The sequence below is a fragment of the Hypanus sabinus genome, chromosome 18 (assembly GCF_030144855.1).
Source record: "Hypanus sabinus isolate sHypSab1 chromosome 18, sHypSab1.hap1, whole genome shotgun sequence".
Lineage (NCBI taxonomy): Eukaryota > Metazoa > Chordata > Chondrichthyes > Myliobatiformes > Dasyatidae > Hypanus > Hypanus sabinus.
Window position 1 is genome coordinate 20,155,198 of NC_082723.1, and position 26,232 is coordinate 20,181,429.

Consider the following 26,232-nt stretch of genomic DNA (forward strand, 5'->3'; position numbering starts at 1 on the left):
CTGCCTCTACCACCATCCCTGGCAGCACATTCCACACACCTCCCACTCTCTGGGCCCTCTGATAATAGGGCCCGTACTTTCTTCCAATCACCTTAAATTCATGTCCTCTTATATTAGGCATTTTCCCCTTGGGGAAATGTCTCTGACTATCCACTCATCATCTTTAGCAAATAACATTAAGAAGTAGGTTTAGATCCCAGAAAGTCCAAGTCCCTGCCCACACTGAATGAAGTACCCCAATACATCTTACCTGGGTGTGTTTAGGATATCCCATTTTTGAAATAAATTCTTCTGCACCTTTCAAAGCAGCTTTGCGTTCTTCCGGATCAGCTTGTTTACCTTTTACAGTTGACGAAAGAAATAAGTGACATTGAGAATTCCTTGAACATCCTCCTTCTCTTTCTCCCATCAGACTTTCACTCTTTACATCTCACCTGGTCCCTCAACACCACCACTTTGGTCAAGAGAGCACAGCATCCCCCATTTTAACCATTTTATTTAGAATATAAACACCTTTGAGAGTGTGTCCTGACCAGCTGCATCACTGTCTGGTACGGGATTTGCAAGTCCCGGCAAACGATTGTGAGGGTCATCGGGGTCTCTCTTCCACCCATTAGAGATATTTATCAGGAGCACTGTGCGCACAGGGCCCTCAGCATCATCAATGGTCCCTCCCATCTTTCCAACAATCTCAATGACCCCCTGCCATCAGGCAGGAGATACTGTAGCATTAGAACAAGATCTGTTAGAATGGGAAGCAGCTTTTTACCCCCCAAACCATAAGACTACTGAACTCCCTGCCAACACCCAGGCTTCATCATGTATGAATCAACAGTAGCATTATACTGTTTAACTTGTTACTACCCCTCAACCATTAGAGACTCTTGAACAAAAGGGGATAGCTACACTCATTTAAGGACTCTTAGTGTGTTATTTCATGCTCGTTATTTATTGCTATTTATTTATATCTGCATTTGCACAGTTTACAGTTACTGTTCTATAGATTTGCTGATCATGCCCGCAGAATAAGATTCTCAGGGTTGTAGGTGGTGACACGGGTACACTCTGATAATAAAAGTTTACTTTGAACTGAGTGTTGTACATGCACCTTGTTATTTGCTCATTTATTCGTGGTGATATTCCCAAGACCAGAGCCTCCGAATGCAGGGACGTCCTTTTAGAATGGAGATGAGGAGGAATTTCTTCAGCCAGAGAGGGGTCAGGGCATGAAGGGATACGGGGAGAAAGCAGGAGATTTAGTCTGAAAGGGAAATGGACCAGGATGGAACAGATTCAATGTGCCAAATGGCCTAATTCTGCTTCTAAATCTCATGCTCTTTACGTGCGAGTTACGTGTACTGTGTTTTGCACCCGGATCCAAAGGAATGTAGTTTCGTTTGGTGGTAAGCGTGGATGTTTGAATGATAATAAACTGAACTTGAACTTCAGTGATCAATGCAGAGGATAAACCTCTGAAATGCTGCGTGAAGGAGAACAGAATTTCCACATAGACACACAACTTCACAGGACAGTGATCACTAGCGACCGGAGAATAAATCAACCCATTTCACTGACAAGTAGAGTGCTTCAAGGTAAAGTTTTAGACAGCTTTGTTTTGCCCTGCTGTCCAAGCTCGTCTTCTCCCAACCCCTCACAAAAACACACCACCACAACACAAGACCTTCCCAAGCTGTCTTGAATGAAACACATCCCAAATTTACAACGACAGCCTGTTCACCTCAATATTCTACCCCACTCTTGTAGAAACCTCCTCCCAACCTGTGTCAGCACATCAATAAAGCAGCCATGCCTCACTGCACACAATAACTTCAGACCGGTCATACTGGCCAGATTTGTTCCATCTACCAGCCAGCCCTGAGTGTCCAAGATTGTGATGCACAGACAGCAGAAAGGATGCAGCTCAATGCAGCCCAATTACTGGACAGAACTTCATCTCCTGCACAGGCCATGGCCACAAAGGCATTAAGCTGGAAGCTCCCATATTACACATTACAACTGGTCCAAGACTTGTTTTAAAGTACCTTTTATAAGATTTAGATTTGTACTTTTTAACAAACTCGGGTATTTTTCACACTGACTGGCAGAAAGCGGTAAAGCAGCTAAACTAACTAGTTGTCACCTACTAAAACACAAACACAAGGAAATCTGCAGATGCTGGAAATTCTTTCTCCCTCGGCCTCCTGTCCCATGATCGTCTCCCTTCTCTAGCTCTGTATCCCTTTTGCCAATCAACTTTACAGCTCTCAGCTTCATCCCACCCCCTCCGGTCTTCTCCTATCATTTCAGATCTCCCCTCCCCCCTCAAATCTCTTACTATCTCTTCTTTCAGTTAGTCCTGACGAAGGGTCTCGGCCCGAAACATCGACTGTACTTCTTCCTGTGGATGCTGCCTGGCCTGCTGCGTTCCACCAGCATTTTGTGTGTGTTGATTTATCACCTTTCTTACACCCCTTAGCATTATTTCCCTTCTTAGCATCATTTCTCAGTTCTATATTTAGTTTGCTTAGTACTTGCATGTTTGTACTCTAAAATAAACTGAAATCTTGGAATTCAGACTGCCTGCCAGTTTTTGACTCCCAGAAGAAGCTCAAGGGTCAGAAATTAAACAGAGATCCAACTGCAACTGTTCTACGGTCAATGTTAAACTGCTCAGCCAATGTACATAAAACTCAGAGAATCTGTCACTCTCCAGACTTCACCAGACTGGCAGATTTTTCCCACACTATTTGATATCATTCTGAACTTAACTTTTATGATAATAAATTAACCGAGCAATTGAATACAACACAACTTACATGATGAATTTACCCTGCAAGATCCAATTTTTCTCCCAGAATTGGAATCCAGAAAGAACAGCAGACAGAGGACCATTTGAAGCACATTCCCTAAAATGTGTTTGGGAAAAAGCCTTCACACCCACAATTAACTTCCCAGCATTAGTTGTGGAACTGGTTCTAACCTTTCCACACAAAGATCATCCCATTCGATCCATTGTCCAGGATGAAACTGTCCTCAGATTGCAACATGTCCTGTCTGAATGGGTTTTCCGCAGACACCAGGGAGATATTGACCTCTCCTGAGGCATTCGAAACCTGAACGAGAGAAGCCCAAAAAAAAATCTGGTCAGTATCTGTCAAGGACTGCACTCCAGAGAAACGGAAAGTTAGTTCTATGACGCAGCCTTGCTCCCTCTTTACAGGCCAAGTGAGAACAACTTCAGGTAGGAAGAAACTCGACAGAGACCATGAAAATGTTTCACGGTGGCAATGGCAGACATTCCTCGCATTGCAATCAGAGAGTTGGAATGCAGGAGGAATGAGGTTCCAGCGGTTCCATGCTGTTTTCTGTCCTACAACTGTGAAGGGAGCCCACTTTAGGAGCAAATGGCTTCACAAGCACGACCACCTGAACACCATTCTCTCACACCAGAGGGATGGCGGAATACAAAAGCCGTAGGGCTGAAATTTAAAAGGGATGTAGAAGTGTTACGAAGGATGAACAGCTCTGATGGGCAGAAGGGTGCAGAGTTGCCCATGACCCTCCCCACCGGGAGATTCGCAAACCGTTACTGTTGCTATGCTGCTAATGAGAGAGAGAGAAATGTAAGGGAAAACATGCTGGAATTGGAACATCTGCTACTGATAAGACAGGGAGGAGATTTACATTGATTTACTGTTATGTCTTCTGCAAAGGTTGTTTGTCTTCAGCTATTCTGTTCATTAAAATTCCTCAGTGGACAGCCGGAGTGGGCTGGTTTGATGAATTAAGCCATTCAAAACTGATTGACACCTGAGACTCTGTGAGTGGGGATAAAAGTGAGGTCTGGGGAGACACCCCTCAGACATACCAGGAGACACACTAGTGAGCACTGCTTGAGTGTTGGAACCCACGTGAAGGTGTGAGGCATCGGGGACCGAACAAAGGATCGGTCAGTTTAACTCAGTTATAGCAGGGCCGGTGGGGGCTTGTGTGTGTGTCCGCCCTTGCCTGGGTGACGAGTCCACCACAGAAGAATGGACAGAGGGGTCAAACCTGAATGGCCACAACAACACATCGACGGATCAAGAACATAAAGGAAGGTTTGACTGGCTGTCACTGTTTGCTCGCTCTCTCTCTCCCCAACAATTACAACACAGTGACCAACAACTACCTCAGCCCGTATGAACTCAACTGAACTTTATACTTATAAATGACAATTCATTATCCCCTAGACAACGATAGAGCTTGTTTATTATTGCTTATTATTATACTGACATTTTTAGGTTATTATTGCTAACTTGTATTATCTATATATTTGTATTATTGGTATTGTTTTGTATATTTTACTAATAAACACTTTAGAAATAGTACCACCAGACTCCAATAGACTCTTCTATCTTTGCTGGTTAGACACCCAGTTACGGGGTATGTAACAGAAGCAAATCAAACATCAATGCTGGTAGAGTTCATTAGCTGGTCTGGCTAGTGATCAGAGCTGGGAAGATCCAAGTAAACTCGTATGAGCACCTCGCTCGGCAGCAGAGTCTAGCACAAGCAAACCTTTCCAATTAGGCATCTGTCTAACGTCAAAACCCCACCCACTCCGCCCAAGATCAACTTTCACATACCAAGTGCACAGCATGACAAAATGTTCTTCATGATCAATGTGACAGAAATGGTTTAACCGCATTGTAGTGGTTGGGACACAAAATATCTATTATAAACAGTCTGATCGAAATGATTAAACTCAGAGATTCTAAGACTATTTTATGACATGGACCAATATCATTAAGCAAAGGGTCAGTGGATGCCACGTTGGAAACCCCTGGTTTAACGGCATTGCAATGGTTGGGAAATTCTGTTACTACTGGCAACAGTATTACAGAAGAATGTGAGGTCACTGCACAGAGTTGTTTGTTGTGGCCCCCCCTCTCACTGAGAAACGGAGACTCCTCTTTCTCCTTTATTAGGGAGAGAGAGAGCCTGTGGTATGTCGAATACCGGGTGAACGAGAAGTCTTTGGTACTGCAAGTCTGTGTCTTTGCTCACGCTTGAATGCTTGGTGTCGGGTGCCGACGCCGTTTTGCCGGTGGCGGGAGGGGGATTATTGCTCACTGCCGCTTATGCGCAGGAAGGAGGGGAGCTGGGGGGGACTTTGGGGTTCTAGCATTTAACTGTTGTTCATTCTTTGGGGGCACTCCTCTGTTTTCGGGGATGTTTTGCAAAGAAAACGCATTTCAGGATGTATATTGTATACATTTCTCTGACATTAAATGTATCTTTGAAACCTTTGATTGTCTATATAAAACCTAGAGCACAGGCAATTAAGTGAGAAGATCCAGGCAAAGATCTCTAAATTGCCATGGAGCTCAGAGAGTCTGAATGCCTAGACACTTGCCAAGAGTAAACAGTCTTGTCTAATGGGTGCTCCAGACTCCCGATTCCAGGCTGGACAGATCACCTTGATCTTAGGTGTCCCAACCCCAGAGGAATGTTTGAGACAAGGCGGTTCACATTTCACAGGGGTGATGTACACAGGCACATTTGTTTATCCCATTTCCAACTATCTTTACGCCTCTCAAAGAATTGTGCATCACACCTTGTACAATTTAGCCAGTTTTCTGTTGGATACATCAGCCTTAATGTCATCATCCACGCTTTCGGGCAGATCTGGCTTTGGTCCAAGAACCTTAAAAATAAAACAGAATGGAATTGGTGGTCAGGAACTGGAAACACATGAAACTAGAAGAACCAATGTTAAAACACAATGCTCAAGCCTCTTCATCTCGCATCTTTCCACCAACACAGATATAACAACATGATTTACCAATATCTTTCACCCTGAGGTCTCCACTCTCTGTTCCATAGGGCCCAGCCTTCCACTGAATGAAGGTGCATCCAACCTGGGCCCTGTCTGTGGCACAGTTAATACAGCCAGCCTCATTGCATCAGAGCCCCTGGTTCAATCCCAGCCTTGGGCAATGTCTACATGGAGTCTGTGGGTCTCACATTTCAAAGATGTATGTGCCATTAATTAAATGCATGTAGGAGAGTGTAAATTGCAACTCTCCTCAGATTGGTGGAAACATTGGAGTCGGACCAGTGCAGGATCAGTGTAAGATGGAGGATGATCAGTGTGGATTTGATGGGCCGAAGGATCTGATTTGTTGCTATGTCTTGTTAATATAGAAAAGTTCAAACGGGCACAGCTTAAATGCCTTCTTTAAATTTGTTGACAATACAACCATTGTTGACAGAATCTCAAATGGTGACATGAGGGCATACAAGAGTGAGATATACCAGCTAGTTGAGTGGTGTGGCAGCAACAACTTTGCACTCGATATCAATAAGATTGATTACGCACGTCAGAAAGGGCAAGATGAGGAAACAGATGCCAGGCCTCAGAGGGATCAGCAGTGAAGATAGTGAGCAATTTCAAGTTCCTGGGTGTTAATATCTCTGAGGACCTAACCTGGTCCCAACAGATTGATGCAGCTACAATGAAAGGAAGACAGCAGCTATATTTCATTTCAAGTTTGAAAAGTTTTGGTATCTCATCTAAAAGACTTAAATTTCTACAAAGGTACCGTAGTGAGCATTCTGACTGGCTGCATCATCGGTTGGAATGGGGAGAGGAGTGCTACTGCAAAGGATCAAAGTAAGCTGCAGAAAGTTGTAAAATCAGTCAGCTGCATCATGGGTACTAGCCTCCATAGTATCCAAGGCATCTTCAAGAAGCAGTGCCTCCAAAAGGCAGTGTCCATCACTTAGGACCCCCATCACCCAGGACATGTCATCTCCTCATTGTTACCGTCAATAAGGAGGTACAGAAGCCTGAAGACACACACTCATCAATTCAGGAACAGCTTCTTCCCTTCTGCCATCTGATTTCTGAATGGACGTTGAACCCATGAACACAACCTCACTACTTTTTATTTCTGCTTTTATACTGCTATTAACTATTTAATTTCCGTATAAAATTTCTAAAATCCAGTTTTTCCTATATTATGTATGAACTGCTGCCACAAAGTTAACAAATTTCACAACATTTGCCGATGATATTAAACCTGATTCTGATACATGGTAGCAGTTAGCACGATTGCTTTACAGCGCTAGCAATCGGCAATTACGGTTCAATTCCCATCACTGTCCGTAAGAGGTTTCTACGTTCTCCCTGTAACCACGTGGGTTTCCTCCGGGTGCTTCAGTTTCCTCCCACAGTCCACTGACGTACAAATTAGGATTAGTTCAATTGTGGCATGCTGCGTTAGCACCAGAAAGGTGGTGACACTTGCAGGCTGCCCCCAGAACATCCTCGACACAAGCGACATTTCACTGTATGCTTCAATGGTCCAATGCACACGTGACAAATAGGGTCACCTTTTTACCTGAAAAATCTGTGACTACCCCCTCCATCAGTCAGACAGCTATGGTGCCACCTGCTGGCACTTTGGCAAACTACAACCCCACAGGAAAAAAAATTCATTTTACAATAGTACACAAGGTCTTTCATACGTCAGAGCCCGATGCTCACCTCGATCAACCTTTCTGACTCCCTGCCTTCCTCTAGCACCCTCACACGGGCACGGCCGCTCCTCTCATTGTCACGAATACCCTTGGCGATGTATGTGGCCTTCAGACGTTCAAACCTATTGCACTTGGAGCCACACCACTGCAAGACTTCCTGAAACATAAAGGAAATATATTACAAAGTGGCAAGAATCAACGTAACACATTATCCCCCATAGAGCCAATTATATATTACATGTCACTACACCATCTTTGCTCATGGAGTGCTCGGCTTTCCAAAGCGTAGAATTGCGTGCGTTTGATTAGGGAGAGAAATGGTCAAATGAGGACCGGGAAGATGAAAGCCCATTCTTCACATCTAGCATTATTCCTGCCACCACCAGCAAGTTTATTGTTCAGATTGCATTCTTTCTTGTAAAAATTACAGCACCAGCGATCAGGGTTCAATCCACTGTAAGGAGTTCGCATATTCTCTCCGTGATTGCCTGGGTTTCCTCAAGGTGCTCTGGTTTCCTCCCACATTCCAAAGATGTACAAGTTCGGGCAGGTAAGTTGTAGGCATGCCACGTTGGCACCGGAAACAAGGCGACACTCACATCCTCGGACTGTGTCGGCCATTGACGCAAATGCCACACGACAGGGCATTTGGGCCCCGGGCCAGATTGAAACACTCGGGGTCACGGGAGAGCGATGGGCCATTTCAGCCCGCTGCTCCACGGAGCTGGCTCGACTCTCTGCTGGACTGAGAGTGTGACCTGCCACTGGCGGACTTCAGGGTCGGCTGCAATGATGTCTGGCGTTGCGAACTCCAGTTCCGACTGCTGTTTGTCAGCTTTTATTGTTGGCTTGACTTGTTCTTTTTTTCTCTCTGCACACTGTCAGTCTTCTTTTGTTTTTATTGGGTTCCATGTTTCATGACCGCCCGCGTGCAGAGGAATCTCAGGGCTGTATAAAGTATACATACTTTGAACTTTATCTTTTGTTGTACATGTGACAAATTCAGCGAACCCTTAAATCGTTTTTGCTGGGAATTCTGCTTATCTGATGCTGCTGGAAGCAAGTTATCCATTTCATTTGTGCACTTGACGATAAACTTGACTTTGACAGTTTGGAGTGGATTTTCGGACTGGCTCCAGTAACAAATGTTTAGTCCCACAGAACCATCATTAACAATGGAAACTCAGGTGAGTGCAGACAACAGAAGTGACCACATTGGTGTTGATCCCGAGCCAGTGCTGTTCCCTGCTATATATACACACCCCAGCGGCCACTTTATCAGGTCATTAACGCAAGTATCCAATCAGCCAATCACGTGGCAACAACTCAATGCATTAAATCATGCAGACATGGTCAAGAGATTCAGTTGTTGTTCAGACCAGACATCAGAATTGAGAAGAAGTGTGCTCTAAGTGACTTTAACTGTGGAATGATTGATGGTGTCAGATGGGGTGGTTGGAGTATCTCAGGAACTGTAGATCTCCTGGGATTTTCATACTCTGGAGATGAGAGAGTATGGCGTGAAAAAGCAAAGGAAAAAATCATCCAGTGTGCAGCAGTTCTGTATGCAAAAAGCCTTATTAATGAGAGAGGTCAGAGGAGAAAGGCCAACTGGTTCAAGCTGACAGGAAGGCAGCAGTAACTCAAATAAGCATGTGATACAACAGTGGTGTGCAGAAGAGCTACAGTGATGGGCTACAGCAGCAGAAGACCAGAAACATACACTCAATGGCCACTTTATTTTATACAGGAGGTACCTAATAAAGAAGCCACAGTGTTTTACAACGGTATTACACTTGGTTAATTAGGAGCACCAATAGTAACTACTGCTGGAGAGTACATTTAAGTGAGGATTCGGCAACTTCCCTTTGAGGTTCCGTGACTTCTTTAACACTGATACAGCAGAGGGCATTAAGCATGCAGAGTCCTGACTGGGACAGACCCTTTTCACAACTTGGCTATCATACAGGATATGATATTCTGCAGGAGGTGACAGACGCCTGGTCTGGGGATGTCTGTCAGTTGCACGGGCTCAGACAGCAGAGGAGATCACTTTCAACAAGACCAAGGCACCACCGTCGAACAATCCAACAAGCAGTAATCCGGAGACAGCTGCCGTGGCCTGGATTCACTTGGAGACCTCCCCAAGAGGGCAGGTGACGAGGTGGGAAGTTAAAACAAAATCCACTGGCACCAACATTATAACTCAATCGTTCAGCAATCATGGCTTTAAAAGTTAGATTCCTGAACCATTTAGAAATGAGAAGATTGGCATTCATTGGCAAAAATCAGGAAATGTTTCTCCTCTTCCCCAAACCCACTGTCCAATTAACGTTACAGCTGTTATCAGGAATGAATCAGTTATTTTGGAAACTATTTCAGACATTTAAGGAATTTGACTGTGCTTGTAACAAGTGATTGCAGCCTGTATGTTTTAATGGAATGGAAATGCCACAGAACTCAGAGCAAGAGAACTTCCTTCTCCCAGCTGCTACTAGCATACATCTAAATAACCATTCACTCCCAGTGTCACATCTATCTTTCAAGGAGACTGGGCGAGGTTGGCAGGTTAGAAGGCATCATTTTCGTTTGTCTCCCACCCAAAATGTTAAACTGGGATCTTCACCAAGTGGCAGAACTTTCAGCTGGAGACAATGCTCCTGGGGAATGTTGCTTCAAGTGCAGGAGTGGATCAGAGCAAGACACGTGGGTATTAAAAAGAATGGAGGGCTAAGTGTAAGGGAAGGGCTAGGCTGATCTTAGCGTAGGTTCATATGTCAGCACAACATAGCGTGCTTTTTTCTTTTACAAGAATACTTTTATTACAAATTCCGACCGTGACACTAATGTACAATCAAACAAAAGACCAGACAAATCATAACTAATATTCATTAAACTAACACATTCCCATTCTCATCAAGGAAGGCATTTAACCCCGATGATGCCCAATGGTCTCAAAACACTTCCATGTTACCCACGGATGCAACTTGTTCCTTTTCCGTATGTATGTATCCTTCAGAACATTGTCAGGTGGTCAGAACCCTTCACAGCCCATCTCCAGGACACATGGATAGCTGTCTTACCCAGCCTAGGAATAGGTTAACAAGGACATCCTCCTCTCTCCCACCCCTTTCCTTATTGGATGACCAAGGATGAAGAAGATGGGGCTAAAATGCAGCCAGAAAGCGAGAAGTAGCCTCCTCAGATGGGCAAGTAGTAAATGCAGCCTTATGCACTCCATGCACATACAGGACACAGTCTCTTCCAGCCCACAGAAGCGACAGGCGGCTGGGAATTCAGTGTAGAAATGGAAAAACTGCTCTATGCAACACACTCCACCCAGCTGTCCAACATGCAAGGGGAGGCCACCCTCATAAAAGGACCTTGTGCGCTGTGCTCGAACACGAGTTCTTGCACCTAATGGGTTGCCTTGGTTACCACGGAAATACAAGGGGTAGACACCATACCCGCTCTGCCATTCAGTAAGGTGGTGACTTATTACAAAAATCTCAGCCCCACTTTCCTGGAGTTTTGCTGTTGTTACTCTGTTGAACATTGTGGGTACGCTATGTTAGCAGTGGGAGGTGTGGCACCTTCTGCCCTCTGCACACCCCTGGGTTGTGTTGAACGTTAATGCAACTGCACCATTTGATGTACTGTACATGCAATAAATAAATTAATCTGAACCTGAAGAGATAGTTAAAAAGGCCCCATAAAAAATGCAAGTTTAAGTTAGACAGGTGAAGAGGATTCCTTGGAAACAGACACGGATTGAATGGACTTGGAATCGGTTCCCTTTCATGGCCCAGTTGCCAAATACAAACACCTACTGTGCTATCTGCACAGATTTCTCGGCTTGGCTGCCAAACAATTGTCCAGTAACCTGTCAGAGCGGTTTGACTCACATCTCCCAGGTCAACGATGAAGCAATCTCCGGAGTTGAAGCTCTCCCACGACAAGGGGACCTCCGTCGCTCGAACGACCTGGCGACCCTTCAGGTGGAGACATCGCTGCACAGTCACCTCGTTGGGCACCACGTGGGAGAAACCAGATGCAACTCCACCAGCCTGCAGGGGTTAGACGTGCAGAGAGAGTCAAGAAATCAGAAGTGATGGGTACGGTAGAATGTCAAAAACCCTGAGCATCTTTCAACGGCGCAGTACAGGCCCTTCGGCCTACGATATTGCACCAACCTCTTAACCTACTCGAAGACCAATCCAACCCTTCTCCTACCTAGCCCTCCATTTTTTTAAGCACTCATATGCCTGTCTAAGATACAACTGGGGCATTCACCACCCCGGCAGGGTGTCATTGCACTTACTACTAAGTAAAAGCTGACCAAAAGACCAGAAGACACAGGAGCAGATCAAGACTAAGCTCTGACATCACCTCTATACTTTTCTCCAATCGCTTTAAAATTAAGTCCTCCTCCTCCTCCTCCACCACCCACCCCCCACCCCCAGCCCTCGTAGAAGCTATTTCCGCCTTAGGAAAATGTCTCTGGCCATCCACTGTCTCTGCCTCTCATCACCCGGACATCTCTATCAAGTCACTTCTCGTCCTTCCTCACTGCAGAGAGAAAAACCCAAGCATGCTCAATTCTCCATTTAACGGATCAAGGCATCATCTTACACAGGTACCATCACATATCACAATGACTAGCCATCACTATGAGCAAATGTTACTATAATCCATTATATCTCACAAAACCCTCAAACTCTAAAGAAATCATTTAATTTCTTTAAAGAAATACCCCACAATTCTCTTCAGGTACAGACTGAAGTTTCAGGGAAAGCACCCAACCATTGGCCAAAAGGCCTCTAATGCCATCAGGGCCTGCTCCCTTTAAGGGGTTAGGGCTGCTAGCAAGATACTCCTGACTGGGGAAACTAGCAGACAAGGTATCCTTCTTGTTTGAGACACTTTAGATTCCCTCATTTTTGAGCCTCAGGTCCCCATTACCTTGACACTATTGGGAAGGGGAATTGGACAGACAATCCAGGTTGGAAGTCACTGGGGTAAACAAATTCTAGTGGGATAGCACATTCCCCAGTAATTTCTAAACATACATGCGCTCAGTGGGGCAGGTCACGCCATGTGCAGCTGCCAATCCGGTTTTCATTCCTTGGAATAGGATCCTCTCCTCCTCACAGTTGGAAAGATCATCCACATTTTCAAAAGAACACTATCCCCAACCCCAAACATTCAGCTTGGTTTATGAAGCTCTTTTCAGAACCTGCCACCTTTACGTTGAGCAGCACACCCCTGAAGTATTAAAATGTTTACCTACTCTAAAAATCTGGCTTAAGATCTATGTACAAAGTAAAATTATCAAAGCAGGTACATGTTACCTTGAGATTCATTTTCTTGCTCCTTTCAAGTACGCTGCAACATGAAGCTACTAGACCATGAAACCACGGGATTATACTTTAGCACATCTACAAGGAGCGCTGACACAAGAAAGCAGCATCTTTCACCAAGGAAGGCCCCCCACCATCCTGGCTACTCTCTCCTCCACTGCTCCCTCTATCTAAGCCGTGTGGATGCACGGTCATGAAGTAACTGAAACGCTCCCACGAACATAGCCCTTGTTGCCAAGCAGGTGGAATTTTCTTTTATATAACATTAATGTTAAAATAAGATGGCTATCGAGGCATTTTGGCGTTACTGTTTTAACGAGGAATTATGAAGTTCTGATTCAGTATTGCAAAGAGTATTGGAGTATAAAAGTTGCAACTTGCTATTTGCTAGAGAATGAAATCTTAGGAATGTAGAAGACAATGGTGTGTTAATAAGAGGAAGCTAAGAGATATAAATTAAGTAGTCTGAGTTTGCTATTTGCCATGCGTGTACCCAATTTAGTAGGAGAATGAAATATTAAGAATGTTGAAGACAATGGTGGGTTAATGAGAGGTAGCTAAGAGATGTAGATTAGAACATGATTAAGTCAATGGGTAGAAACAATAGTGGCGGATGTACGTGTGATACGCAACTGTAGACCGATTGGATATGCTAATGCAACTAAACCAGGAGATTGCCATAAAAAAATGCTATGTACAAGGATCGGTGGGCAATCAGCGACTAGCTCAGCTTTGATTTGCAAATTAAAGTTTAACCCTTCTTGAGGAATCTTCTGCGTGTCCTGGTCGTTTGTGGGGCACGAGAAATCACGACAAAATTGGCGACCGCGGCAGGACCGGAAAGAGACCCTGCAGATTGGGGACGATTCCCAGTCCTCCAGGGACCCCCACAAGGCTAACAGAATAAAGGGTGCACCCAAACAAAAGGTAAACACTTTTTGCAACAAGTTGGACTAAGAATTCTGTTGGTTTTGGGGAGGTCTTGGAGTCTCAGAAGTGTGGAACCACTGCCGAAGGGTCTCTCCGGTCCAAAGAATCTGGCAGAATTGGGGGTTAACAGGAGGCTCAGAGGATTGATCAAGAACACTGCAGTGAGGGTAAGTACAAATAAGTTAATAAGAAGTTAAGAAAAATTCCACGTGGTGTTGGTAAGTCCCTGTGGATACTGCTTTGTATGAAACGAAGGTCTGAACGGGCAGGGAAAGGGAAAATAGAGGAAATCCCTGTGGATACCGCTTCATATGAAACGAAGGTCTGAACGGGCAGAACAAAATAGGAAACAAGGACAGTCCAATATATAGTTTAAAGCGCTGGTAGATAGACGATAGACTAGGCATAGAATTAGAGTAAATAATATTACCCAGTAAACGAACTGTGAATCTCTGAAATACCTTAAAAAGAGAGAATAACGTGACAGGTAAAGAAACAGCAGTAGAGACTGAGCAAAAAATTCCCGATAAATAAATTAGAGATCACAAAAACTTCAGAACGATGGGAAAGAAGAGCCAGAGACCTGGTCATGGAGTGGCCAAAAGAGGGAGTGTTTGATGTGGGTTTGTGGGGGGAGATGGAGGCACTAATTAAAAATTACAAACCAAAAAATAAATCTAAGGAAAGAGGCCAAAGAAGAGAATGAGAAATGGAATGAGAAACTCTTCAGAACGGAGGGAGAAAGGCTGAGGAGGACAGGTAGAATATTGATTACAAGCGAGGAAGACACTAAGGTGCTGGAGAAACAGCCTGTTAGAGAGAGAGAGAGGAGGGTATGGTGAGAAGCTGGCTTCAGCTCCGTACCCGGATGCGAAAGAAACAGAAAAGCCCCCTCCCTATAATGAGGAAGGAACCCCTAAGCAGTGCCCCCTGTTGCGGGGACAATAAACATGCAGGGAGAAGTACAAGTTTGGGATAATGAGGAAGAAAAAAAACAATACGAGAAGGAAAAAGCGGCGATATGGAAGGAGATACAGGCAGAAAGGATAAAGGTGGAACAGGCAAAAAGAGAAATGGAAGAAGGGATTGAACGGATGAAATACTTGAGAGAGGAAAAGGAGTATGAGGAGTATCGGTTATACTATAGAAATAAACAGACTAGAAAAGAATGTGACTCATTGGAGAAGCAAGAGTTAAGTGGAGAGAGAGAGGATGCGAGAATTTGTGGGGAAGAGGTAGGAGGCAGAAGCCTAGAAGAGCAGAAGGAGGCAGTATGGGAGTGACTTGCGGAAGTAGAGAGAGAGCCAGATAAGTTACTGAGAGGGGATTGCCAGAAGAGATGCGAAAAATATTCCAGGGGCCAACCAAGTATTGAATTAAGACAGAAAGGAAGGACTCCACAAGGAGAACGAGGGAAGAAGAGGACCCTGGAGAAATTTGTGTGGGAGGCAGTAAAGACATACCCTGAGACAGATGGGGAGTCAGGTGAGGAGGAGAGCCAGGGCAGGTGGGAAGGAGGAGGAAGAATGATGTCGTTGTTAGTTAAAGGATCAGGACAAGTGCAGTATATCCCTTGGGGATCCCAGGACCTAGAAGGGCTGAAAAACACTCTGCCCAATCTACATGAAGGAGCAGAGAAATGGATTAGAGCCTTTGAAGGAGAAACGGTGGGACGATTATTGGCTATGGGAGATTTGAAGGCACTATTGATAAGGTTGATGGGAACCTCCAAATTTAACGAACTAATGGAAATGGCTGGCATAGTAAACTCGAACGACCTGAGAACTGATAGAGACGGGTTTGACAGAGTGAGGCAGAGGGTATGGCAGGCCCTCAGGAAGCTTTATCCACCCAAAGTGGACCCCAAAGCCTTAAAGGGGGATCCACTGGGAGACACTGAAAACCCAGCAGCCTACGTAGAAAACCAGTTGAAAAGGTGGAGACTGGAGACTGAGCAAGAGGTGGAAAATAGCTTATTTATGACCTCACTGTTCCGACATAGCATTTTGGATGCAATGCCTCCGCAAGTAAAATCCAACGTCAATGACCCCACAAGAATTTAGAGACCACTTAGTCCATGCGGTTGAGAAATACCGGAAAGACAAACGAAGGTTGGCTGAGCAGCAAGAAGAGGTGCAAAGAAAGTTAATACAAATGCAGCTCGAAGAACTCAAAAAGAAGGAAAAAGAGAAAAACAAAAAGATGCTGCCAGCAACCACCGGTCCGAGTACAGCCATCGAACTGGACGGAGCACCGATATATGGAGGAACTGATCATACTGTAAGACAAGGGCTGGAAAACCCCATGCCAATAATCGTCTTTGGAGGAGCATTCCCACAAAGGAATTGTTTCACACTATCAGGAACAGACTAAATTCAAACAGCCCAGACAGGACTGAAAGTCCCAAGGAGGGGGACAGAGGAGCTATGTGCAGAGGGGACCAGTGAGTAGACAGGGGGAAAGATTGTGCTGGGAATGTAATCATCCAGGTCACTTGAAAAGAGATTGTCCGTTTACACTATGGCCTGACACACACCAGCAGGAACCGATAAGAAGGGAACTAAAGTTTAGCCAAAGACCAGCCCCCACAGGCCCAAGCAGACCTGTGAGCTCCTATGCGAGGTATTAGGGGTGCCCCAAGAACTTGAGTGGGAAGGGACATTACCCAATGATAACAAGGGAGGCAGACGAGGAACCCATCGTTCAGGTTATGTTAGAAGGGCAACTGACACCAATGATGATAGATACTGGAGCCACGTACACTTGTGTACAGCCACAGTATGCCCTTCACCTTCCCATGTCAGGAAAGTTTATTAAGATGGTAGGGTTCTCCGGGAAAACACAGTTGACACAGTGCACGGCTCCAGTGCGGATGAGAATGGGAAATAAAGGAATTGTTTTGCCGGTGCTAGTATTTAAAGGAACTCCGATTAATTTGTTAGGCAGAGATGCCTTATTGAAACTGTAATTAAAATTAGAATGCACTAGAAATGGGCTGAGTGTGGAAAGAGCAGGGGTTCAATTGATAGTGCGAGAAGACAAGAAGGCTAATGTCTTTTGGATAAGAGACATCGCAGATCAGATTCAGGAAACCTGGGAAAAATGGGAAAAGGGCATGCAGGCTATTACCCAGGGCTGTAATGCCCAAATCTGAGCTACATCATACAGTGATTTTTGATGGGACTCGGAATGGGGAGTTAGAGGAGAGATGGCACGTGGAGGCATGTACCTAACAGCACCTGGAAGGGGAGGCTGTGATAATTAGAAAGCAAGGGGCAGCTTTACAAGTTAAGTGGAACACCTTTTTAGAAAAATGGTATAGGATACCAGAGGCTGCGCCCCATGTAACGTTGTTGGTAAACAAGGGATATCAGTCTAAAGACTTAGGACCCTTAGTTAAGAGTGCTGAAACCGTAACAGTGTGGAGGAAAATCACACCAGAGGTGTGGATATCAGAAGACAACAATTGCATTAAAATAATGGTAAGTGTAGATATGGTAGGGAGAGTGAGAGAGGTCGAAGTAACTCCCCAACCACACCTGCCCTTACCGGGAAAGGAAAGAGGCCAGCAGAAAGATAAAAGGTTAGATGAGTTGCCATCTATTCTGTGGTCACAGCATGACACAGACGTAGAGAAAATAAAAACAGCTAGTCTGGTGGAAATAAGGCTGAAAAGGGGAGCAATTCCACCCAGGAGACCACAATACCCTCTAAGACCAGAAGCAGAAGAGGGAATAGCATAGACAGTGCAGGGGTTGCTTGAAATAGGAGTGCTTAAAAGAACAAACAGTCCATGCAATACCCCGTTGCTGCCGGTCTTAAAAGCAGATAAATCGAAGTGGAGATTGGTGCATGATTTGCGAGCGGTAAATGATGTGGTAGAGGACTGGCCAGCGGTAGTCCCCAACCCTCACACGCTTTTGACTAATGTTCCACCAGAAGCAAGTTACTTTTCAGTGATTGATTTGTGTTCGGCTTCCTTCAGCATTCCTCTAGCCGACCAGTGTCAGTATCTGTTTGCATTTACTTACAGGGGTGCTCAGTATACCTATATCAGAATGCCGCAAAGATTTAAACATTCACCACACGTTTTTAATCAGGTGTTGAAGGCAGACCTAGAGGGCATACCATTGGAAAGTACATTGTTACAGTATGTGGATGACCTGTTGATTTGCTCCCACAGCGAGGAACAGTGTGAGTAGGACACTATAACTCTGTTAGAGAATCTGGTGCACGGAGGACATAAAGTATCCAAAAAGAAACTGCAATTTTGCATGCAGCAAGTGGAATACTTAGGCAGGGTAATATCCAAGGGAGTGAAGGCAATAGCACCAGATCAGATTGAGGCAATAACTAAGGCCCCAAAACCCCGGACTGTAGGGCAGATGATGACGTATTTGAGAACGGCAGGGTACAGCTCAGATTGGATAGGAGAATATGCTGAGATTGTGGCACCTTTGGGGATGATGATGAGGGAAGTAGGACATACAAATTTGAAGAACGGCTTACAGTGGAATGGAGAGGCGGAGATAGCTTTCAATACTATTAAGCAGGAATTGCAGTCAGCACCAGCATTAGCTCTGCCTGACTACGAGAAGGTTTTTCATTTGTATGTATCCAACCGACAGGAGGGTTATATCACAGCGGTTCTAACACAAGAGACAGGCACAGGAAAAGCAAAGCAGCCGATAGCATACTACAGTAGCTCAGGGGTATGTTATCAGGGATTGGCGGCGCTGTACTATGCATATGAAAAGGCATCATCTGTAACCCTGGGCTATCCTGTGACTCTGTACACACACCACAAAGTAGCAGAATTGCTGGAAAGAGGGAAATTTGTGCTGACGCCAGCCAGGATAGCAGCGTATCAGATGCTATTGACATTTCCAAACATAACTATACAGAGATGCACTCCCAGTAATATAGCCGATTTTGTCCCTTTGGGCTATGAAGGAGAACCCCATGATTGTGTAGGGAAAACGATGACATTTGCCAAACTGAGAGCAGATTTACGGTCAGAACCACTAGAGGATGCAGATAAAAAGGTTCTGTTCGTAGATGGCTCTTGTTACAGGGATTATGATGGAAATCATGCAGGGTTCTCAGTAGTGCAGCAGGATCAGTCGAACTATAAGGTTATTAGGATGGAGTCCTGTCCCCAACCGTGTTCCGCCCAACTAACTGAAATCAAAGCCCTGGCAGCTGCGTGTGAAATGATGGAAGGTGAGAAAGTAGACATCTATACTGATTCAGCATATGCCCATGGAGTATGCCATTTGTTCGGGGCAGTGTGGAAGCAGAGAGGTTTTAAAAAAAGTAGTGGAGATCCCATACAATATTGTCAGCAAATTGTAGACTTAATAAAAGCCATAATGAAACCTAAAGCGTTGGCTATAGTAAAATGCCAGGCACATAAAAAGGGAAATGATGTAATAACAAAGGGAAATCAAGCTGCGGACGAGGCAGCCAGAAAAGCGTCTGGGTGTACATCAGCTGTCACTGCCCCCCAGGTAAGCCCAGCTCCAGAACCTGTGGTAGAGGACCTGATTGAAATACAAGGTAAGGCAACTTTGGCAGAACAAACAATGTGGAGAAGAAGGGGGGCCAAGCAGAACCCGGAAGGCTTGTGGAGCACGGAAGACGGTTTGTTTGTAGCGCCCACCCCTCTACTGACGTTTCTGATTTCAGGGGCGCATGGGATGGACCATTGTGCAGGGGGGGGAAGTGATGGGGAAGGTGGGGGGGGATGGTTTTTGGTCACCTTATTTACAGGCTTCAGTGGACTTTGTCTTGTCACGGTGCCATGTGCGCGCACAGAATAACGTTCGGAGGGGAATTGCAACCCCAATGGGTCACATTCCTGTACCTGGGGGACCATTTGGACATCCGGTGATCGATTACGTAGACATGATGGAGACGGTGAGAGGGAAAAGATACATGCTGGTAGTAATTGATCGATTTAGCAGATGGGTGGAGGCGGTACCTTCAAGAGATCAAGGGGCAAAGACGGTGGTAAAATTTCTGACAAATGAAGTGATCCCAAGGTTTGGAATACCTACAGAAGTTAGCTCAGACAATGGTTCAGCTTTTATCCAGAAAGTGGTCAAACTGGTACTACAGGCGCTGAGGATAAAGCAAAGATTTGGATGTGTATACCACCCTCAGTCGCAGGGCATGGTAGAGAGAATTAATGGAACCCTGAAAACATTGGATTGGCTGTTGGCAGAAAAAGGAGGAGTTTGTGTGATGTTTGGAGAGAAGTGCTGTACTTTTATACCAAATAACACTAGTCCAGAAGGATCGTTTACTAAGGCAATGAATAAGTTGAAAAGTCTAAGAAAGGAAGTTAAACAGAATGCAGGGTTCGGACATCAGTTATTTGACTGGTTAGAAAGTAGACTCGGAGGATGGGGAGCATGGCTGACTAAAATAGCAATAACTGTCAGTATTGCATTGTTGAGCTGTGCGCTTGTGCTGTGCTGTTTTCTTCCTTGTCTCAAATCTCTTGTAGTGCGTGCTGCAACCAAACAATTTCCGATGCTCGTGGCAATTACTGAAGCAAGCTTAGTGGAGAAAGAAACACCGAAAATGTATCGTTACAGCCTACAACACCTGCAGAATGAACAAGAGCAAAACGACACTGTGGGAGTAGATTGTAAGGGCCTCTGAGTCTTTTTCCCTGTCTCAGGTACAGAGGGACGGGTTTTTGGCTCGGCGGCCCAGGGTAACAGGGAGAGGATACTTTGAGGTCTTGGCGCAGAAAATTGTAGTTTGACCCAAGATTTGGGAGTAAGTGCTTGAGTTTGTTGGGGCTTTTTTTTAAATTAGTTTTTCAAAACATTTTACAAATTAAAACCCCCAAATCCCAATGAGGAACATTAAAACAGTGCAAAATTAAGCATACAATAACAATATGCTACAAAGGAAGAGAATTTAGCAAAAAAAAAGCACCTAAATTAAAGACAAGTAAGCTTAGTGTCCTCCCCAAGCCCCACAACACAAGAGAAAACAACAGCAACTCCAGACCAACCACAACACAATATAGAGAGAATAAGTCAGGACAGCCAAACTCCCAGACTGTGAATACACTCAGCAACAGAGGGTAATAATGCCTTCTACCAGAAAAAAAAGGAGCTGAAAGCAAGGGACCGAAAAGAAAAAAAAACCCTAGTCAAGAGGAAGGTTATGAAAGTACTCGATAAAAGCTCCCCAGACCTTATGGAACTTTAGATCCGAATTGAGAACTGAATAATGAATTTTTTCGAGGTCCAAGCAGGCCATGATGTCGTTAAGCCATTGAGCATGAGTGGGCGGGGCAACATCTCTCCATCTGAGGAGGATCAAGCGTCTAGCCAGGAGAGAGGCAAAGGATAATATTCGGCATTTGGTCGGACCCAGACATAAACCTGTCTCGCCACAAAAACCGAACAGAGCAATTAAGGGGTTTGGTTCTAGGTGCTGATTCAGAATACACAATAACGTAGTGAAGACATCTTTCCAGAATTTCTCCAAGCTAGGACAGAACCAGTACATATGGATGAGAGAGGCCACGCCCCTCTTGCATTTATCACAGAGCGGACTAACGCTAGGGTAGAATTGAGATAGTTTAGATTTAGACATATGGGCTCTATGAACAATCTTAAACTGTAAAAGGCAGTGGCGAGCACAAAGAGAGGTTGAGTTAACCGATTTGAGAACTGAATCCCAGCTCTCCTCAGATAAGGAGATATTCAAATCCTGCTCCCAGGCCATTTTGATTTTATCCATGGGGGCCCGTCGTAAGGCAGCTAGTTTATCTCGGATAATTGATATTAAGCCTTTACCTAGTGGATTCATGGAAAGAAATAGGTCCATAGCATTTTTCGCAGGCATTTCAGGAAAGTTAGGAATTAAAGGAGCAATAAAGTGTCGGATTTGGAGATATCTGAAAAAATGAGCATTGAGCAGATTGAACTTAACAGAGAGCTGCTGAAAAGAAGCGAAGCGATTATCAATGAAAAGATCTTCAAAACGTCCAATGCCCTTCCTATACCAAACCTGGAATGCTGAATCGAATGTAGTAGGTAAAAAAAGGTGATTATGAGCAACAGGGCTGGAAACGGAAAACCCCTGGAAACCATAGCATTTCCTGATCTGAGCCCATATACGCACAGTGTGTTTAACAAGAGGATTAGCTATTGATCTGGGCAGACTACTAGAGAGTGCAGAGCCAAGAAGTGCAGAGATAGATAATTCTTTGGTGGAGCTCAGCTCCATTGCCACCCAGTTAGGGCACTCGGGTTGGCCGTGAAAGAAAGACCAGAAGGTAGCACAACGTATATTAGCTGCCCAATAATATAAACGAAAGTTAGGTAAAGCCATGCCACCCTCTTTTTTAGATTTTTGGAGATGGATTTTATTAATTCTAGAGCGCTTATTCTGCCACACATATGACAAAATAATAGAGTCTAAGGAATCAAAAAAAGATTTAGGAATAAAAATTGGGATAGATTGAAATAGGTATAAAAATCTGGGGAGAACATACATTTTAACAACATTAATACGGCCTACCAAAGACATAGATAGAGGTGACCATTGTACCAGACTCTGTTTTATAACAAATGAAAGATTGGCAAAGTTTTCATGAAAGAGATCTTTAAACTTTCTTGTGACTGTAATTCCAAGATAAGTAAATTGATTATGGACTACTTTAAAAGGGAGATCATGAAATGTTAGTTCTTGTGCTTCTTTGTTAATTGGGAGAAGTTCACTCTTATGTAAATTAAGTTTATAGCCAGAGATCTGGCTAAACTGGTCAAGAAGTGAAAACATTAGAGGTAAGGATGTAGACGGATTTGAGAGAAAGAGTAATAAGTCATCAGCATAGAGAGAAACTTTATGCTCAACACCCCCTCTCCAAATCCCAGTCAATTCAAGGCAGTTTCGAAATGCTATCGCCAGAGGTTCCATAGCCAAATCAAAGAGAAAGGGACTTAAGGGGCATCCCTGGCAGGTGCCACGTTTGAGATTAAATACTTGGGATTTCTGAAAATTGGTTAAAACAGAGGCAGTAGGACACAGGTACAGCAATTGGATCCAAGAGATGAAACTTTGGCCAAAGTCAAATTTTTGTTGGGGCTTTTGTGCGCAAACTCTTGGTCTTTTTTCTCTGTATGAGACCCTCTGGGTCTCAAGGGGGGGGATATATTGGGGTATAAAAGTTGCAACTTGCTATTTGCTAGAGAATGAAATCTTAGGAATGTAGAAGACAATGGTGTGTTAATGAGAGGTAGCTAAGAGATGTAGATTAGAACATGATTAAGTTTATGGGTAGGAACAATAGTGGCGGATGTACGTGTGATACTGGATATGCTAATGCAACTAAACCAGGAGATTGCTATAAAAAATGCTATGTACAAGGATCGGTGGGCAATCAGCGACTAGCTCAATGACTGTCTCAGCTTTGATTTGCAAATTAAAGTTTAACCCTTCTTGAGGAACCTTCTGCGTCTCCTGGTCGTTTGTGGGGCACGAGAAATCACGACAAAATTGGCGACCGCGGCAGGACCGGAAAGAGACCCTGCAGATTGGGGACGATTCCCAGTCCTCCAGGGACCCCCACAAGGCTAACAGAATAAAGGGTGCACCCAAACAAAAGGTAAACACTTTTTGCAACAATTTGGACTAAGAATTCTGTTGGTTTTGGGGAGGTCTTGGAGTCTCAGAAGTGTGGAACCACTGCCGAAGGGTCTCTCCGGTCCAAAGAATCTGGCAGAATTGGGGGTTAACAGGAGGCTCAGAGGATTGATCACGAACACTAGCTCAATGACTGTCTCAGCTTTGATTTGCAAATTAAAGTTTAACCCTTCTTGAGGAATCTTCTGCATCTCCTGGTCATTTGTGGGGCACGAGAAACCACGACAAGAGTAATTTAATGAATTCAATCAGCAACTACTGTCTAAATATTTTGACCAATTTACAATATCGTGTAGCATTAACTATCCTTAAGATCTGGCATCTCTTCGTAAGTTCCTTCAGAAAAGCTGTTTGAACACTGCAGTACGCAAAAGCAAAAATGAACAAGTTACAGTCACAGAATCTTGACAATACCATTTGTTGGAATGACAAACTGACAGATCTGCTTGCATCTATAAGTTCTGACACTGATACTGCACCTATTAGTTTATTCATTCAAGGTGTGTGTGATCACTTGGATGATAGAATTCCTGACAATGAGTTAAGAGAATGGTAAGCTTTTGACCCTGTTGCTATTGCAAATGCAACCAATTTTGAATTTGGAATGGAGAATGTTGTATAATTAACAAAAATAAAAGCACAACTACTATTACAAACAACGACAAAAGTGCTCCCTCAAAAACATTGCAGAAATACGGTGATTTCAAATTTGTCATTTCTGATAAAGTTAAGACTGTTTCAATTAAGATGCTCACTAATATGCTGAACTATGAGCTTAGAAATAAAGAATTTGAGGAACCGTCATTTCTTGCTGACATCATTGGAACATTCCAAGCTTCTAGTGCTGACTGTGAATGTGGATTTGGTCTTATGAATTCAATCAAATGTAAAGCCAGCCACAGTCTAGAAATGGACTGTTTGGATGATCTAATGAGGATTAAGATGTATTTTTCATCTGGATGCTAAATTATTCTGGACAGTGTTTATAGACAATGGATTTGTAATAAAGACAAATGAGAAAAAGGTTACAAAACGTGAAAGATTTTCTTTGTTGTATTGTATTTCATTATACCAATTAATAAAAAGTATGTGATCTTTCAATTTTCATTCCAAATATTCCTAGTTTGCATATTATTTTAAAAAAAGACATACATAGCACATGTGGTGAACTACATATACCTGTCTGGACATGTCCCACCCTCCCCCCCCACCCCCCCCCCCCCCCCGCTGACTGCTCCTGTGGCTCCTCCCACAGACCTTAACACAACTCACGTCTCCGAGAGTTATTGATGGTGCATCAGCACAGTTTTCAGGCTTTGTAAACATACTCTGCTCCGAGCGATGGTTGGTCCGTGCAGCTGCAAAATAAATACTTAAAGGGAAAGGTGGTCGAATCTCACCATTCCAGGTCAAAACTGTCACGATCCAGGTCACGCTCTCTCCTCACTATTGCCGTTGGGACGGTGGTACAGGAGCCTCAGGACTCAGGAACAGTCACTAACCTTTAACCATCAGGCTCCTGAGACGCCCTTGGATAACTTCACTCACCTCAACACTGAACACAACCTATGGACTCCCTTACAAAGATTCTACAGCTCCTGGTCTCAGTGTTATTTACTGTTATTTGCATTTGCACACTGGTTGCTTGTCAGTCTGTATCGTTTTTCTTCAATTCTATTCCCCTTCTTTATTCTTCGTGTTTGTTTTGCTGCTGCATGTTGGGTTCTGTAATGTTCTGCCAGGCATCGTGAGTGAGCTATGTTGCAACCAAGCAACGCTGTGAACAGGTTATTAAACAGTACAAGCCGGGAAATGGAGACAAGAAAATTTCTAAGTCAGTGAATATCCCTTGGAGTGCAGTTAAGTCAAATAAGAAATGGAAAGAATATGGCACAGCTGAAAATCTGCCCAGAGCAGGCCAGCCTCAAGAACTGAGTGACTGTACACGAAGGGTTCTAGTGAGGGAGACCAGCAAGAGCCCTCTGACAACTCTGGAGGAGTTACAAGCTTCATTGTTTGAGATGGGAGAGACTGCGCATACAGCCGTTGCCCGGATGCTTCACCAGTCGCAGCTTTATGGGAGAGTGGCAAAGAGAAAGCCACTGTCGGAAAAAAAACCTCACATGAAATCTCAGCTAGAGCTTGCTCGGAGGCCTGTGGGAGACTCTGAAGGCAGCCGGAGGAAGGTTCTATGGTTTGATGAAACTAAAATTGAGTTTTTTGGCCATCAGACTAACCGCTATGTTTGGCATAAGCCAAACACCACATGCCAACAAAAACGCACCATTTCTACCGTGAAGCACAGCAGTGGCTGCATCACGCTGTGGGGATGCTCCACTGCAACAGGCCCTGGAAGGTTTCTGAAGGTAGAGAGTAAAATGTATGCAGCAAAATATAGAGAAATCCTGGAGGAAAACCTGATGCAGTCTGCAAGAGAACTGCGACTTGGGAGAAGATTTGTTTTCCAGCAAGACAATGACCACAAGCATAAAGCCAAAGCTACACAGGAATGGCTTAAAAACAAAGTTAATGTCCTGGAGTGGCCGCGTCAGAGTCCAGACCTCAATCCAGTTGAGAACTTGTGGCTGAACTTGAAAAGGTCTGTTCACTCATGACCCCCATGCAATCTGACAGCCTGAGCAGTTTTGTAAAGGAGAATGGGGAAAAATTGCAGTGTCCAGATGTGCAAAGCTGATGGAAACCCCTATCCACACAGACCCAAGGCTGTAATTGCTGCCAA

At 44.3% G+C, this 26,232-nt stretch overlaps 1 protein-coding gene across 2 annotated transcripts in view; it reads right to left on the reverse strand.

The window, feature by feature from the left end:
• Window positions 1-26,232, reverse strand: part of gsna (gelsolin a) — a 90,947-nt gene that overhangs the window by 32,219 nt on the left and 32,496 nt on the right. For both annotated transcript variants that reach the window (XM_059993806.1, XM_059993807.1), the window contains exons 4-8: window positions 11,433-11,594; window positions 7,535-7,684; window positions 5,600-5,689; window positions 2,981-3,113; window positions 251-339 (exon numbers count right to left, since the gene is read on the reverse strand). In XM_059993806.1, the coding sequence (XP_059849789.1) occupies window positions 251-339; window positions 2,981-3,113; window positions 5,600-5,689; window positions 7,535-7,684; window positions 11,433-11,594 (624 nt within the window). The remainder of the gene's footprint in view (window positions 1-250; window positions 340-2,980; window positions 3,114-5,599; window positions 5,690-7,534; window positions 7,685-11,432; window positions 11,595-26,232) is intronic.